Consider the following 17853-nt stretch of genomic DNA (forward strand, 5'->3'; position numbering starts at 1 on the left):
GCACTCTCACTGTCAGTCCCTGATCAGCCAAGTCTCTCCCCCACACAACTAAATGTAACTGGCTGAGATGCAGTGAGTACCCATTTTAGAGGAAAATCTGGACAATAGCATTCCCAACAGACTGCTGTTGTCTTTTTATACCACTGCAAGTAGGTCTCAGAGTAGTTATATTAGCACTGCTGTCCCAGTGTGTGTGTATCCGGCAGACATACATAGTCTCCTTTCTTCTGGGAGGAGGGCTGCCGCTGATGTATAGGAGCAACACTTGAGCAGGCCTGGTCTCATGTTCACCAGTCTCTCAGGAGCCCTTATCTGTTATGTGATCAGGCTTCTCCTGTCTCCCTCCCTCGTGCTCTAGCAGCAGAGCGGTCCCAGTCTGAGATGGTTTATGATAATGGGCCCTGACCTGCGGCAGGTCATTTTCTCCTACTGTCTCTTGCCCGCCAGCTCGTGTGCTTGCCTGCCTGCCTGCCTGCCTGCCTGCCTGCCTGCCCGCTCGTCTGCCTGCCTGGCTGCGCCTATGGGGTCACCCGAGGACAGTTGTAGCCGGAATCCGTGAGAACGATTCTGCTGCTCTGTAGTCTCATTCGTTTGATTGATTTATCCCTCATTAAATTTGTCTTACTACTACTGTGTCTAACTAAATTGTGAGGTGGGGGCTTTTTTAGCCAGAGATGCTTGAAGATTGCCGCTCGCCTTGGTTTGTGGTTCTGAACACGTTGCTGAACAGATTTATCAAAGGAGGCCTTATGTTGTCGTCCTCCTCGTTACCATTAAAGGGCTATGACCCATTACCACAGCATGAGAGAAAACAGAAAGGCCTTAAATAAACTAACTTCTTGTTCCCATGACACGTTCAAAGTTACTTCCACAATTACTTTCTCAAGGGAGAAAAAAAAAATAGCTGAACCATGAGTGGCCGCTGAATCATTTATGAAACGATCGCGTCGTATCCCTTGAAAGACGGGCCAAGAACAGGGCCTTGTTTGACAGTCAGTGCTACGCGGTGACAATGTTGATTCACACATCGTCTGTCGCTCTCGCCGGCGCAAGGACAGACACAGAGCTGCTTGGAGCGAGCACACAGAGATGGAAGCTACTTGGTATGCAGGCGACACAGGGGGCTGGAAGCCCAGAAAACACAAGCTGGACTCAGAGGGATTCATTCCACGAGCCCACAGAGGCAGCAGAGCAGTCCGGGCTTTGGGATAAACACCACTGCACAGAGTCTCCCTTTCCTCCACTGCTCTGTCACATTACCCCTTTCTTTTTTATTTTTTGTATCTCTCTCCTTCCCCCCCCCCCCCCCCCCCCCCCCCCACTGGTGTCTCTCGATATCTCTCCTCATTTTGTAAATAGCTCTGGGTTTAATGAGGAACTCATAGTTTCGCTCTGGATGGTCCGTGCTGGTCAGGGAGATAGTTGGGGCGTGGGTACCAGCGAGCTGCCCCTGCAGGATGCCAAGAAGCAAGGGCAGCTGGCTCTCTCATTCACACCGATGACAAAGTCTCAGTGTGGACAAATTAGGCCATGCTTGTGTGAGAACCACTTGCACTAAGGCTGGGGATGGTCCAGTAGTCTCTCTCCTGTTTCCTCATTCTTTAAGGACAGGGAAGATAAGCCATTTGCTCTCTGTTTCTCCAGTAGGATATTTTGAAGGTAAAATAGTATGTACACCAAATTGCATCCGTGATGGTACATTGTTGAAATGTAACACTGCTGTTTTAGTTTTTCCTTCATTTTTTTTTTTCATAATTGATGACATGCTGAGATCTCTCACCCTTTCACCTGATCTCACAAGATCAAGTGTGAAGAACACAGAACCTCTCAACAGCAATGAGGAATTTAGTAGAAGAGGAGCTCCACCTAATGCAGCTCTGTGTACAGTTTTTTTTTTTTTTTGGTTGGTTTAAGAGCCGCTCACTTAAGCCCAGCGGACCCAGCCTCTAGATCGTCCTCTCTTCCCTTTGAGCTCACAGCTGTGACTTAATGCGACACTTATCCCTCAAATCCATCATGTCGACACAAAGCCTCTCCTTGTCACCTTTTAGCTGCGCGTCTGCCATTGGCCAGCGGCCCCTTGACAGCAGTGTGGAGAGTAAGGAGCGAAGGCCAGCCTGCTTTGCAGAGCTGTAAAACGGAGCCATTCGCAGTCAGGCTGTATTTACTGTATCACACTAATGTCTTGCTTTCTTTGACAGGAAGTTTGTCTTTCTGTGGTGTATGAGGAAATATGCAAGACCAGGCCTTGACCCTGTCTTCACAAACAATGGTGGTCAGCATTAAAGGGAATGGCCCAGTCTATGTGATTTTCTTTTGGTGTTGTTGAGAACATGAACTGAATTTTTTTTTTTAAAGATTTGAAGAAAAATTAAATATCCTTGAGATGACCAGCAACTAGTTAGACTTTGAATAAGCCAGCACCCACTGAATGGTAATAACACCTTGATAACTTCCGTATCAAAGGACAGTGGAGGTCAGTATTAGCAGTGAATTGAAGACCCTGTGTGGGGGTTTCCTCGGAAGATCATTTAGCTGCGAGTCTCTCTTTATCTATGAGAGGATCATGACGATGTTTTGTGGTAGCTGATAGGACTGGTATGTGGCTCTATCTGTTCAGCCGTGTGAGTGGAGTGTGCTTGTGTGTTCATGTGTGAGGGTGCATGCATGAGGGAAGGGGGAACATAAAGCATTATAATGGGTTTCTTAATGGCTTTACTTTTGCTGTTGATTTAAACATTGAAATTGGTTTTATGTACACCAAATGGATTTCATGTAATCGTAATTGGTTTCATATACTCCAAAATGATTTCTATATACCCCAAATGGGTTTCATGCATCCCAAATGGGTTTCAAATGGTAACTAAAGGTGTATCGGAGGGTTCTTAGAACTAACCACAGCTGTTTATTGTATGTAGCTCTCACATAAATGTGACGTATAATTCGAAATACCTCAGTGTCTTTTCAAAGCAATGACCCAGTTTCAGTTTGTATATTTATGTTCTTGTGTGAGTATATTTATTGTGCCATAATTATTCTTACTTATTCTGTGTTCTCTTTTCCTCTCTCTTTAAACAAATGTAGGCAGTAAGCATCAACAAGGCCATCAACACACAGGAGATCGCCGTCAAAGAGAAGCATGCTAGGAATATCCTTTTTTCTCACCCTCATTCTTTCTTTTGTGTGTGTGTGTGTGTGTGTGTGTGAGTGCGTGCGTGAGTGCGTGAGTGTGTGTGTGTGTGTGTGAGGTACAGACAGTGCAGATAGTGTTTTTGTTTCCATGCGAAGAAGGAAGGCTACGTTTTAACATTATTAGCTAAAGCACGCTTATAGCCGATTCTAACAGGAGCTCTTTTGTCTGGTGAGGGCACGGCGCCTTTAGTGCATCACGCACTTAAGACAAACCAGACGCCACTAGTCTATTTCTATTTCTCTTGTAAGTTGATCTGGTTAATAGCATGACGACTCAACACTGATTTATGAGGGGAAAACATCAGTGACCCATACGTCACTTGGTAGAGCTTTTGGTAACACTTTATTTGAAGGGGTCTACATAAGGGTGACATGACACTGTCATAAGAATGACATGACAAATGTCATACACATTAATGACACGTTATTTTTGTTCATGACTGGTTCATGACTGTTGTCATAATGTGTCATTCGGTGTTTGTAGGGTTAGGGTTAGGGTTAGGGTTAGCTGTGTGTACAAACACCGAATGGCACATTATGACAACAGTCATGAACCAGTCATGAACAAAAATAACGTGTCATTAATGTGTATGACGTGTCATGTCATTCTTATGACCGTGTCATGTCACCCTTATGTAGACCCCTTCAAATAAAGTGTTACCGAGCTTTTTCTGGAGGTTAGCTTCTCTCCCTCCTGTGTCTCTCCTTGACTGCCGTCTCCTCACCGTGCATCCTGGGCACCCACCATGAGAAGGCAGCTCACACCTTCTGGGCGGCCGTCAACCGCCTGCCCCTGTCCAGCAACGCCGTGCTCTGCTGGAAGTTTTGCCACGTCTTTCACAAGCTGCTGAGGGACGGCCATCCCAATGTGAGTATCCCTGCACCAAACATCAAACCGCACCCTCAGATCCAAAAACAGTTCACTCCAGCAGGTCCCAAACACCAGGCTACGCACCATGGGCGACCGGACCTTCTCCTCTGCAGCGCCGCTCCTGTGGAACAGCCTCCCGGACCACTTAAGGGCAACACAGACACTAGACTGTTTTAAGACTGGCCTAAAAACCTTTTTATTCATAAATGCGTTTCCTACTTTTTAAAAACGTATTATTCTTTAAACTATGCTTTTGTTATGGGCTGTTTTTAACTATGTAGCACTCTGAGATTCAGTTTGAATGTAGAGTGCACTACAAATTAAATGAATTATTATTTATTATTATTACTGCTCCGGGTTAGTGTGCTTCACTGTGTGTATCACTACCCTGGATGGGTAAAATGCAGAGATAGAATTCAGAGTGTGTGTGTGTGTGTGTGTGTGTGTGTGTGTGTGTGTCACTATCTCTGCCATAAACATAGCCACTAGTCACTAGGGCTCATTTCCATTTCCATTTTATATCCCTGCACCTGACGGTTGGTCCACTGGGCCCTCCAGATGGTCGATGACTGACTGCGAATCGATTAAAAACGCGAGAGGGCCTTCTATTTGTTCTCTTAACTGCCTGTGTTTGTCTCTGTGTTTGGCCTGGCAGGTCATAAAGGACTCCATGAAGAACAAGGCCGACCTGACCGACATGAGCAGGATGTGGGTAAGGAACAGGAAGCCCTTCTGCTAAACTCATGGGTCACATAGCAGGCTGACTAGCCGCCGGACACATACATCAATCAGCACATTATTCACACTGGTCACTGGATAACCGGTCCTCACCCTGCAGGGCACCTTAGTGTATTACACCACAAAGTAACACCGACAAAGTGGTTTCACTGACAGCGAGGGCTGCATAAAGATGAGTTTCTGAGGTTTTTTCTGTCGTCTGGTCTACCTGTGGTGGTGTGGATGGGGTTTCCTGTCTGTCCACCGGATGACAGCTGGCCTATGACAGTTGACTGACAGCTGATGTGAGGGCTTCAGACGGGTAATGATGTTCCACTGCTCAGTCAGGCTGAGTCACAGAAAAACAACACGCTCACCCTCATTCTTTTTTTTAACCTGTGTGGTGGTGCTGAATGACTCATTACGAACATCTTTTCTGAGTCTGTGGGTATTGGCTGATGGCCTGTTCATGACAAATAATCCTGGCTGGGATGATCTAGGCACCAAGCAAAAGGGTGCTCAAAGGTGCTTTCTCTCCTGCCAGAGGCTCAGGGCCAGTGCTCTGGTCAGTCTGGTGAAGTAATGAGAGAAACTTGCAGAAAGTATTGATTGTGCTTACTTCTAATGTTGGACATTTTTGTTGCTGAGTGTTGGTGATTTGTTTTATTTAATTTTTTTATTTATGCGTTTATTTGAAAAGGGACAGTGTACATTGATAAACATTTCCCAGAGAATGTAAATGCACTGGAATTAGCTTGGTTAGCTAGTTTTCACCCGTTGTCCCTGGGCATGGCATGACTGAGACATATGGAAATAAAAGAAAGAAATAATAATACAAAATGATATAATTCAAAGAAGAAAAAAAAAGATACAAGGTTGCAGTGGAGTGCATGCCGTGGCCTGGTTGTGTTTTAAGAGGGCTGGCACCCGTGCATGAGTTAACAGGAAAGACTGAATAGATAGAACTTTGCTGACCAGTGGCTTTTTTGTTGCGAGTGCTGTCGCAGTCGTATCTCCACTATGTGCTGATTGGCTAGTAAAGGCCTGGACTGAGGGGAAATTGCATCCTCTGACCAGGACCCTGCCCTTCCTGTTGTGACATCATCATCATCAGCAGGGCTTCAGGAAGAGGAAGTGGGTAGCCGATGAACTGTTGACACTTTTTCAGTTCTCACGTGCTCTCAGTGAAGCACATTCTTGAGTTACTCACAGAATATGTTCTCACAGAATATATGAATCACTTTTTATTCAGGGTTTAGATTTTAAAACAGAAGTACCATTTTCTTGTGTGTCAGTGAAGAAACATTTCAGATTTATTTGAACAGCACCACTAAACTATGTTGTTAAAATTTATAAGGAATTGTTGGAATGGTGTGACCACTCATGAACTCTTTGGTATGTTCCCAGTTAGAGGAACTTCCTGCCACCTTCAGTTCTTATCTCTTAGTGTTCGTGTTTTCATGGGAATTGGTGACTATACGTTTTGGAGAGTCAATGAAAGATATCTTGGTGTTGAACACCATGTGGTGTGATGGTGTTGAACACCCTGGTGTGTGAAGGATGGTGTCCTTTTAGGGTCAGTCCGTGTGTTCAGACGATGCAGAGTTCCCAAACTACAAACACTGAAACTGTTGGAAGGAAGCACACACTGGAAAACCTCCAAATTCAGAATTTGGCCCATAAAGAGCTCTAGCTCCCAGGCTGCAACAGTTCACACACACACAAACACACACACACACACACACACACACACACACTTGCACAAGCACTCACACACACACACAGTTGGGAACTAGTGCTTAATGATCCCCTTCTGCCAACTTGCTACGCTACCTCAGCAGCTGCTCTCCCCTGAGCAGTTTGAAGGCTGCCACCTCCCTTTGATCTTCTCCCATATTCTTTACCTCCCTCCCTCTCTCTGTCTCTCTCGCTCTCTCTCTCTCTCTCTCTCTCTGTCTGTCCCCTCTCTCTCTTTTCATTTCCACAGGGGCATTTGAGTGAAGGTTATGGAAAGCTGTGCAGCATCTACCTCAAACTGCTCATCACCAAAATGGAGTTCCACATCAAAGTGAGTGGCCAAGTGTGTGTTTTGTGTTTGTGTGTGTGTGTGAGTGTGTGTGTGTGTGTGTGTGTGTGTGTGTGTGTGTGTGTGTGTGTGTGTGTGTGTGTGTGTGTGTGTGTGTGTGTGTGTGTGTGTGTACCACCTCCTTACCTCTAGAATCAGTCTCACCCCTCCACCCCAGCAGTCTCCTCCCTCCCTCCATCTCTGTGGGAATAGTGTGTCAGTATTCTCATTCCTGTGCACCTCACGAGTCTCCGACCTGATGCAAATTTATCGTGTCTGTCAGAACCCCCGTTTCCCTGGCAACCTTCAGATGTCAAACAGACAGCTCGACGAGGTGGGAGAGAACGACGTCAACAATTTGTGAGTGCTCTCGTGTTTGGCTTCCTGGAGTGAAAATAGGGCTATTATTGTAGGCTTATGAAACAAAATATCCAATATCAATTTTCATGTGATGGGCCAATTTAAGGATGTGTCACTTATCACAATTGTCAGCATGATGTCTGTGTGTGTGTGTGTGTGTGTGTGTTATTGCTGATCGTTTCTCTTGTTTGTATCCTTTGCAGTTTCCAGATGACAGTTGAAATGTTTGACTACCTGGAGTGTGAGCTGAATCTCTTCCTGGCAGGTAAACATGCAGGATGGGCTGATGATGGATGTCTTAGTAACCTTAGTGCAGAAAACTCCACCACCAGAATCTATGTGCTACAGTCAACAGCCCTTTTGTAGCACAAGCCACACTTAAAGTTCTGATAAGTGTGTATGTGTGTGTGTGTGTGTGTGTGTGTGTGTGTGGTGTGTGTGTGGTGTGTGTGTGTGTGTGTGTGTGTGTGTGTGTGTGTGTGTGTGTGTGTGTGTGTGTGTGTGTGTGTGTGCATATGTAAAGGTTTGTGTGTGTGTGTGCATATGTAAGGGTGTGTGCTCAAGCTGCATGCTGAATATGAATGTGTTTTCGGCTGCCAGAATCACTGCTTCATGGCACAGGAAACCACACCTTTGTGCAGGGAGAGCAGTGTCTCCCAGGACCTTGCATCAGAGAGAGAGGAGGATGAGGGAGGGAGAGAGAGATATTTTTTTTTTGGGGGGGGGGGTGCATTGAGCAAGGGCTTGGGAAAAAGTGAGAGTGCGAGAGTGAAAGTAAGAGAGTGATGCATGGTCAGGAATGTTAAAAGGAGAGAGAGAGAGAGAGAGAGAGAGAGAGAGAGAGAGAGAAGAATGGATCTATAGAAACAGATAAATGGGCTTGCAGACAGACTAAGGCATAGAGGATGGGGTGCAGAAGCAGAGGGGATCACATTATGTAAAGGTGACATATGGCACAGCACCCTTCACCTCCATACAGCGCACAGCCACATCAGCGCCGCATGCTGCTGTCAACTGCTGTCGGACGCAGGTTGTGATGCTGTCGTGTTCAGCCTGGGAAGCAGTGAAGCACTTCCTCCAACACCCATCTAACTGTGTCAAGGTCAAGGCCATTAAATTAGCATCTCCAATTTAGCACTGGCCTCAGATTCCTGCTTAGTAATGCTGATGGGCCGTGTTTAAACTGCTCCTCGTGCACGCCGCATTGAATGTCATCAGGGCTCCTGTCAGAGGGCTGGAGTGAGGGGGGGCTGGGTGAGTGGGGTGGGGTGGGGTGAGTGGGGTGAGGTGATGTGAGGTGAGTGGGTGAGTAGAGTGAGTTGAAATGAGTGAGGTGGGGTGAGTGAGGGTGGGGTGGAGTGGGGTGGGGTGGGGTAAGGTGGAGTGAGTGAGTGAGGTTGAGTGAGGTGAGTGAGTGAGTGGGGTGGAGTGGGGTGAGTGAGTGAGTGAGTGAGTGAGTGAGGTGGGTGAGGTGGGGTGAGTGAGTAGAGTGGGGTGAGTGAGTGAGTGGAGTGGGGTGAGTGAGGTGAGTGAGTGAGTAGAGTGGGTGAGTGAGTGAGTGAGGTGAGTGAGTAGAGTGGGTGAGGTGGGGTGAGTGAGTGAGTGAGGTGAGTGAGTAGAGTGGGGTGAGGTGGGGTGAGTGAGTGAGGTGAGTAGAGTGGGGTGAGTGAGGTGAGTAGAGTGGGGTGAGTGAGTAGAGTGGGTTGAGTGGGTGAGAGTAAGTAGAGTGGGGTGAGTGAGTGAGTGAGTGAGTGAGGTGGGGTGGGGTGAGTTAGTGGCCTTTGCCTACTGCTCCCACCTAGTTGAAGATCTCTTCCAGGTACTCCTTAGGCAGACTGATCCAAACCTAATGAGATTAGAGGAATCAAGTCACCTGGGTTGACCTGCTTTGTGTCCAGATTTAGTGTGTGTGCATGCAGGGGTCCTCTAGTGCGTCATGTGTTTTGGAGAGGTGACGAGGCCTGTTGAACTTTTGTATCACAATGCTAACTAAGATTTATTTAAAATATATTCTGTGTGTGTGTGTGTGTGTGTGTGTGTGTGTGTGTGTGTGCATGTGTGTGTGTGTGGACAGGTGATGAGGCCTGTTGCTTTCATTCGTGTGGTTTGAGTGGTATTTTAGATTTGCAGATATGCAACAGCTTTTCTTATTTATCTTGCATGTTGAGCGAAATGGGAACTTTTGTATCACAATGCTTACTAAGATTTATTATAAATATATTCTGTGTGTTTGTGTGTGTGTTTGTCTGTGTGTGCGTGCGTGTGTGTGTGCGTGTGTGCGCACAGTGTTCAGCTCGTTGGACATGTCGCGCTCCGTCTCCGTGACTGCGGCAGGTCAGTGTCGGCTGGCACCACTGATCCAGGTGATCCTGGACAGTAGCCACCTCTACGACTACACCGTCAAACTGCTCTTCAAACTCCACTCCTGTGAGTCCCCCTGCTGTTCACTAGCTGCACCACAGTTACGCTGATACACACACACACACACACACACACACACACACACACACACACACACACACACACACACACACACACACACACATACACACACATGCACACACACGCACATACACGCACGCACACACACACACACACACACACATGCACACACACATAATTACGCTGATACACACACACACACACACACGCACACACACACACATGCTGATACACACACTGATGGTGCACAGCCAGCTGGTCAGTATCACAGAACTGAACCCCAGCAGTGTGATTAGGACTGATATGGCCCTAGCGTAATAGCACAGTAATGAAGTAATAACTTGGCTGGTTCTTTATTGCCACTCTAATTGCACAGCTGCCTACCAAAACAAATCCATAATTTCATGAGTTCTAGAATATAAGAACAGTATTAGTATATTAATACAGTATTACTACAGTTTATGACTGTATTTCTAGCTTCATAGTGTACTGCATTTTCCAAACTTTTTTTTGTTGTCTGGCTAACTTTATATTCCGAAGCGACCTGTATGTGTGTTTTTCCTCTTAAAGACACCTCCAGTAGATGGAATTGTTTAAAAGCATAGGATGAATAATATATATATATATAACACTATCTATATATATATATATTATTCATCCTATGCTTTTAAACAATTATATCATATATATATATATATTATTCATCCTATGCTTTTAAACAATTCCATCTACTATATATATATGCACGACTTCTAGTCAATCAATCAGTCACTATTGAGGGTTTCACAGAACTGTGTAGTAGAAAGCAAGAATACCTGTAAATTATTTACACTGAGAATGCACAATTGTGGTTCTCAGAAAATCATTCTTCAGTGTGGATAAGAGACACCAGCATTCAGGAAATTGCCCATGTCTTAACACATTCTTGACAGACTGTTGGCAGAGAGATGGAGATTATCACTCTCACACACACCCATACACCCACACACACACATACACACACACACTCACACACTCACACACACACACACACACACACACACACACACACACACACACACACACACACACACACACACACACACACACACACACACAGAGAGATAACACCATTAATGCACTCTTCTGTGTTCGTGTTCAGGCCTGCCAGCAGAGACACTGCAGGGGCACAGGGACCGGTTCCAGGAGCAGTTTAAGAAGTGAGTTCATGCAGGGGTCACGGCCGTGTGATATGGGCTCCGAGAAGATGTGTGTGTGTGTGTGTGTGTGTGTGTGTGTGTGTGTGTGATATGGGCTCCGAGAAGGAGAAGCAGAGAAAGAGAGAGAAACTGAGTCAGCTCTCTCTATCTCTCTCTCTGTGTGTGTGTGTGTGTGTGTGTGTGTGTGTGTGTGTGAGAGTGTGGGCTCCGAGAAGGAGAAACAGAGAAAGAGAGAGAGAATGGCACACTGAGACTGGTCAGCTCTCTCTATCTCTCCATGCATGGTGACGCTGATGTCAAGAGACACACACGCACTTTATTGCACACCTCTCAGGCATCTATAATAGAGTACAGTACTGCACGTGCACAATGGCTGTGTGTGTGTGTGTGTGTGTGTGTGTGTGTGTGTGTGTGTGCTCTGTTTGTCAGGCACTCACTCTCTGTTTCTGTCTCAGGCTGAAGAGTCTGTTTTACCGCTCCAGTAACCTACAATACTTTAAGAGACTCATCCAGATCCCCCAGCTTCCAGAGGTAAGGCTCAGACACACACACACACACACACACTCACACACACTAACACACACACACACACATACACACATACAAGACTCATCCAGATCCCCCAGCTTCCAGAGGTAAGGCTCAGACACACACACACACACACACACTATCACACACACACAAACACATACATACACATACAAGACTCATCCAGATCCCCCAGCTTCCAGAGGTAAGGCTCAGACACACACACACACACACACTATCACACACACACAAACACATACATACACACACAAGACTCATCCAGATCCCCCAGCTTCCAGAGGTAAGGCTCAGACACACACACACACACACACACACACTCATACATACACACACAAGACTCATCCATATCCCCCAGCTTCCAGAGGTAAGGCTCAGACACACACACACACACACACACACACACACTCATACATACACATACAAGGCTCATCCATATCCCCCTGCTCCCAGAGGTAAGGCTCAGACACACACACACACACACACACACACTCATACATACACATACAAGACTCATCCATATCCCCCAGCTCCCAGAAGTAAGGGAGCCCTCGGTTCCTGCTCAGCACCACATGTCAGTGTGTTTTGGCATCCGAGCATCTTTACTTTAGATCCCAGCCTGATTCATTAGGAGCTCACACACACACACACACACACACACACACACACACACACACACACACACACACACACACACACACACACACACACACACACACACACACACACACATCATGCTGACAATTGTGATCATCACCTCTGCTGCCCCACTAATGAGGCTTCACTGACTGATTTCTCTTCCCAGAATCCTCCCAATTTCCTCCGGGCGTCGGCCCTGTCGGAGCACATCAGCCCGGTGGTGGTGATCCCGGCGGAGTCCTCTTCCCCCGAGAGTGAGCATGTGGTGGAGACGGAAGACCTGGTGGACACGGACATCCCCCCACAGCCGGTACTGACCTTTTTACCGGGACCGGTACCTCCCTACCAGGCCTTAACTGTGTATTAAGTTCAAAGTTCAAAAGTTGAAGTTCAAAGTACTTTATTGTCATTGTCACAAAGACAACGAGACAGTAGAGGCAGCAATGCTGAACTGAATGAAGACGCCAACCCTTTGGTTTAATAAAACGTTCTTAAGTCGATCTTAGGCCTTCTATCCTGGCTCAGTGAATCGATGGTTCTGTGCATGGTTATAAAATTGAAAAACGTGTTCTGGTGTGCAGTTATGTGATAAATAGAGATTTATCGAGTTATAATATTGCGATGGCAGCAGTTTGATAGAAAGAAAGTTCGCTTTGCTGTACGACTGTTGTTGTCTTGCTGAAACTGTACCTGCTGTTTTCCAGGCTGTGGTGGAGACCAGGTTTGATGATCTTTTCGGAGCCGCCACAGACCCTTTCAACTTCAACAGTCAGAACGGCATGCGCAGACATGCAGACGACAAGTAAGTGATGCCCTCAAACCTTCGAGTTGGGCTCTTAAGGGCTTGGTCCATTCCCCGAACTACAGTCACAATGCACAAAATGGCCGAAGTCCCTATTTCACTAATAAATAAGAAGAGTTGAATGGAGGGTGGAGTAGCCTGCAGTCGAGACAGCAGCTGATAGTGGAGCTGATCCGGCTCTGATCCGGCCCTGATCAGGCCCTGATCCGGCCCTGATCTAGTAGAAACCACCGCTGCTCTCTCATGAGAAGCTGTTTCTGTCTGACTGTCTGTCCCGCTGGCTCCAAACGTGTGTGTGTGTGTGTGTGTGTGTGTGTTAGTAGTAAGTGGCTGTCTGTCCCACTGGCTCCCAGGAGCTTTGTTAGTTGACAGTAAGTGGCTGCGGATGTTGTGAAGCATTCCACAGTTAGAAATGGCTTTGAGACGTTCCAGCCGCACCAGTTTTTGACATGATAATTATGCCATCACTGTGCCATTGACATTGTCATTGTCATTTTCAAGATTTATTTAGCATCCTGAGTTTTCTGTGGGGAGAAAAAGACACTTGAAAATGTTTGCCGTTCTCCCTGAAGAAAAGGAAAGGACTTGCCAAGTGCTTTCACATAACACAATCAGCCCACCTGTTCTGACTGACTCTTCTGTGTGTGTGTGTGTGTGTGTGTGTGTGTGTGTGTGTGTGTGTGTGTGTGTGCACAGAGACCGTCTCATCCAGCAGCTGACGGCAGAGATCCAGGCCCTGAGGGAGGAGCTGGAGACCTTCAGGATTGAGGTGGGTGGAGTGGTGGGGGAGCAGGTGGAGAGTGTGGGGGGGTGGGGCTCATAACAGCCAGTGTTGCACAGAACATTGGGCTTAGGAATTAGGTCTGTCATAGTCATGGCTGATGGTGACGCAGCATATCTCAGGATAGCCCAAGAGGGTATAAACCTTCATCATTTCATTTCATCATTATCATTGTTTATTCAGGGAGAATTGACTGAGCACAGGGCTCTTTTGCAGCAATGCCCTGACTGAGGCTACAGAACAATAAATAAACAAACCATAGCAAAACAAAACAGACAAAATAAATAAACAAAACACATAAAAAAACTCAGAAATTAAGTATAAAATATACATATATATCGATATAACATAAAGTAAAAAATAGATAAAATGATACCTTGATACTGGTCCTCTTTCTCTCTCTACCCCCTCCATGTGCATTTCTGTCTTTCTTTCTTTCTTGCTTTCTTTCTGTCTTGCTCTCTTACTTTTGTAACATTCTTGCTTTTTTCCCTTTCTTTCTTCCCCCTCCTTCACATTCCTCTTCCTCCTCCTCCTCCTTCCTGTTTCAGTTCTATCTGTCTTTTGTCTCCCTTTCATTTGTCTTTCACTCCACCCATTGTGTGCACAGCACTCAGATCTCCTCTATTGTTCGTCTCTCATCTTTTAGTAATCGTTTCTCTTTCTCACTTGTAAAGCGATGCCTCATGAACACTGTTCTTCCCACTCTTCCCTCCCCTCTCAAATACTAACCTGTATTTGTCTCTTTGATGTGTAATATGTCTTGTTTTTTTTTTTTTTTTAAACTTGTTTTACTTAAGCTTAGTATTCATAGTGTAAATTTGTATAGTTATATTGTATATATTTGTATTGTTTTTATTTTTTTTTATTTTTCAATAGCACTGAAGTCTGAGAGCTGCCACCTCAATTTCGTTGCACTTGTGCAATGACAAATAAATATATTCTATTCTATTCTCTTCTATTCTCTTCTCCAGAGCGGGCGTCTGTGCCAGGCGCTGCGTGGGCGCGTGAGCGAGCTGGAGGCCGAGCTGGCGGAGCAGAGCCACCTGAAGCAGCAGGCGCTGGGCGAGAGCGAGTTCCTGCGGGCCGAGCTGGACGACCTGCGGCGCGTCAAGGAGGACACGGAGAAGGAGCAGCGCAGCCTGACGGAGATCGAAAGTGAGACACCACCCCCCCCACACACACACACACACACACACACGCACTCACACACACACACACACTCACACACACACACACACACTCACACACTCACACACTCACACACACACACACACACTCACACACACACACACACTCACACACACACACACACTCACACACACACACACATACACACACACACACACACACACACTCACACTCAATAACGCCCTCCTCTCATCTTTAACTCAGCCACGCTGTGCCCGTTTTTGCTTTTCCTTCTCTGTACCTCCCTGGTGTTGACTTTCTGTTTTCCTGTCCATTCCCCACTTTTCCTCAGACAAGGATAAAGGTAATTGTTTTTTATACCGTGACCCCCCACCCCCTCAAACACACACACACACACACACACACACACATACACACACAGACACACACTGCTGTAGTGTAACCCTAGTCCGTAGTGGTAGGCATCAGTGCTGTGCAGTGTTGGTGGTGCAGCTCTCTCCGGTTGCTGGGTGGCTCTCAGTGGTGCTGTGTGCCTGAGGCCAGGGGGAGATTACAGCACCAGTGGCTGCTCACCAGGCACTTATGAACACTTATGAACCCTTATGAACCCTTATGAACACTATTTATGACCACGTAGTTTCCCCGCGTGTTAAACACCTGCCCTTCTCCCCACCCTGTCTCCCCTCCTCTTGTCCTTCTTCCTGTGTGTGTGTGTGTGTGTGTGTGTGGGTGTGTGTGTGGGTGTGTGTGTGTGTGTGTGTGTGTCTGTGTGTGTGTGAGAGAGGGAGATGGACTGAGAGAGTGGGAGCACACAGCATCATTTAAATGAGAGAGTGCTTTCAGATACAACATGACCTGGAGCTTTGAGAGGCATCCATCCCTCTCACTCACTCACTCACTCACTCACTCACTCACTCTTTCTCTCTCTCTCTCTCTCTCTCTCTCTCTCTCCGATTACTTCTACTCCCCTCTCTTTACTCATTATCTACTTCAAGAGCACTGTTCTGACTGCTCCTGTGTGTGTGTGTGCGTGTGTGTGTGTGTGTGTGTGTGTGTGTGTGTGTGTGTGTGTGTTTCAGAGAAGGCCCAGGCCAATGAGCAACGCTACACCAAGCTGAAGGAGAAGTACACAGAGCTGGTGCAGAGCCACGCTGACCTGCTCAGAAAGGTAGAGTCTTTCTCCTCCTCACCCATCCTTCTTTACACGCTCAAAAAAGTAGAGTCTTTCTCCTCACCCATCCTTCTTTACACGCTCAGAAAGGTAGAGTCTCTCTCCTCACCCATCCTTCTTTACACACTCAGAAAGGTAGAGTCTCTCTCCTCACCCATCCTTCTTTACACGCTCAGAAAGGTAGAGTCTTTCTCCTCCTCACCCATCCTTCTTTACACGCTCAAAAAAGTAGAGTCTTTCTCCTCACCTATCCTTCTTTACACACTCAGAAAGGTAGAGTCTTTCTCCTCCTCACCCATCCTTCTTTACACGCTCAGAAAGGTAGAGTCTTTCTCCTCCTCACCCATCCTTCTTTACACGCTCAGAAAGGTAGAGTCTTTCTCCTCCTCACCCATCCTTCTTTACACCTGGGCCATCAGGAAATACAGCTTGTCAAACTTGGCATGTGCTCTTCTGGCGAGCCATGCAACAGTGAGAGCATGTGGTGTGAGTTTACTGTGTGAAATGAAATCCTCAATTGGAAGTGAAGTCCATGACTAAGTGGTTTCTGTTGAGATGGATTCACAGAAAAAATGTTGCGGGTAGGTAGTGGTTGTTATGCAGCATTTTCTTGTTTTCTTCCAGTTCAGATATTTTTAGTGGCAGTGAGTGTTTGTGTCTGTCCTTACCGTGGTAGCTCTCAGCCAGCCAAGGGCTGATGCTTCCCAGGAGATTTTGGTGGAGCAGGCCCTAGGCACCGCGGGACAAAAACACTTTATTCTGCTGTCAAAAATTACCGCAAACTCAATCTCAAGCAATGTTGCAGCATTTAAATGAACTGCTCCTACTTAACTCCTTATGCACTGGTTTTGAGTGGACAGTGTATAAGTGTGTGTCTTACATTCTGTGTGTGCCACATTTGTATTTGATTTTGACAGGCAAAAAGTCACGGTAGTACACCAATCTATAAGACTTTTTATCTGTGTAAGAAATTGGCTGATCTGCGAATGTGTGTGTGGTGTGTGTGTGTGTGTGTGTGTGTGTGTGTGTGTGTGTGTGTGTAGAATGCAGAAGTGACCCGTCAGATGACGGTAGCACGGGTGGCTCAAGACGAGGTGGACAGCGTGAGGAGGGAAATGCAGGAGAAAGTGAAGGCTGCCCAAGACGCTTCGGAACAACAGGTAACACACACACACCACACACACAAACACACACACACACACACACACACACACACACACACACACACACACACACACACACACACACACACACATACACAATGCAGGAGAAAGTGAAGGCTGCCCAAGACGCTTCGGAACAACAGGTAACACACACACACACACACACACACACACACACACACAATGCAGGAGAAAGTGAAGGCTGCCCAAGACGCTTCGGAACAACAGGTAACACAAAACACAAACATGCATTCACATTTTCTCAGTACTATTGACTGTACGTGATCGGTGAGAAAATGATGGTCTCAACGTTTGTAGCTGTAGAGAAGAGGCAGGCGAAGCTGCAGTGATTGTGGATGTTATTTTCCCATCAACACGTCCAGTCGCGTGAGAACAAATGTGGCACTTGGCTAACGTGTCATGACACGCGCAGTGATTGTGTGGCGTGCCGTGGCCTGCCGTGTGCCAGTGGTGGTGGTGTGAGATTGGTGACAATAGCACTTGTGAGGACAATAGCACTTGTGCCTGCTCAAGGGCGGGAAAACTGTGAAATGTATCAGGACCCTGACAGACCCGTGTCTAAACACTATAGCTAAATGGTGACCATGAAAGCATTTCTAAAGAACGAGATGCAGGATTCAAGAGATGGAGAATCTTATCAACACGGTTGTCTCTCCTGCAGGAAAAGGCTCAGTTGGAGCAGAAACACACACACACACACACACACACACTGTGGCCTGCCGTGTGCCGGTG

General features: G+C 46.6%; 1 protein-coding gene across 1 annotated transcript in view; it reads left to right on the forward strand.

Annotated features, from left to right (window-relative positions):
- The window catches only part of hip1 (huntingtin interacting protein 1), a 44878-nt gene that overhangs the window by 14426 nt on the left and 12599 nt on the right, over positions 1-17853 (forward strand). Inside the window, exons 2-16 of the mRNA XM_080844420.1 lie at positions 3085-3148; positions 3918-4060; positions 4719-4775; positions 6768-6848; positions 7129-7205; positions 7409-7470; positions 9492-9632; positions 10789-10846; positions 11302-11377; positions 12198-12341; positions 12736-12833; positions 13530-13602; positions 14589-14772; positions 15846-15934; positions 16981-17097. Coding sequence (XP_080700546.1) covers positions 3085-3148; positions 3918-4060; positions 4719-4775; positions 6768-6848; positions 7129-7205; positions 7409-7470; positions 9492-9632; positions 10789-10846; positions 11302-11377; positions 12198-12341; positions 12736-12833; positions 13530-13602; positions 14589-14772; positions 15846-15934; positions 16981-17097 — 1464 coding nt within the window. The remainder of the gene's footprint in view (positions 1-3084; positions 3149-3917; positions 4061-4718; positions 4776-6767; positions 6849-7128; positions 7206-7408; positions 7471-9491; positions 9633-10788; positions 10847-11301; positions 11378-12197; positions 12342-12735; positions 12834-13529; positions 13603-14588; positions 14773-15845; positions 15935-16980; positions 17098-17853) is intronic.

The sequence above is a fragment of the Sprattus sprattus genome, assembly GCF_963457725.1.
Source record: "Sprattus sprattus genome assembly, chromosome: 9".
Classification (NCBI taxonomy): domain Eukaryota; kingdom Metazoa; phylum Chordata; class Actinopteri; order Clupeiformes; family Clupeidae; genus Sprattus; species Sprattus sprattus.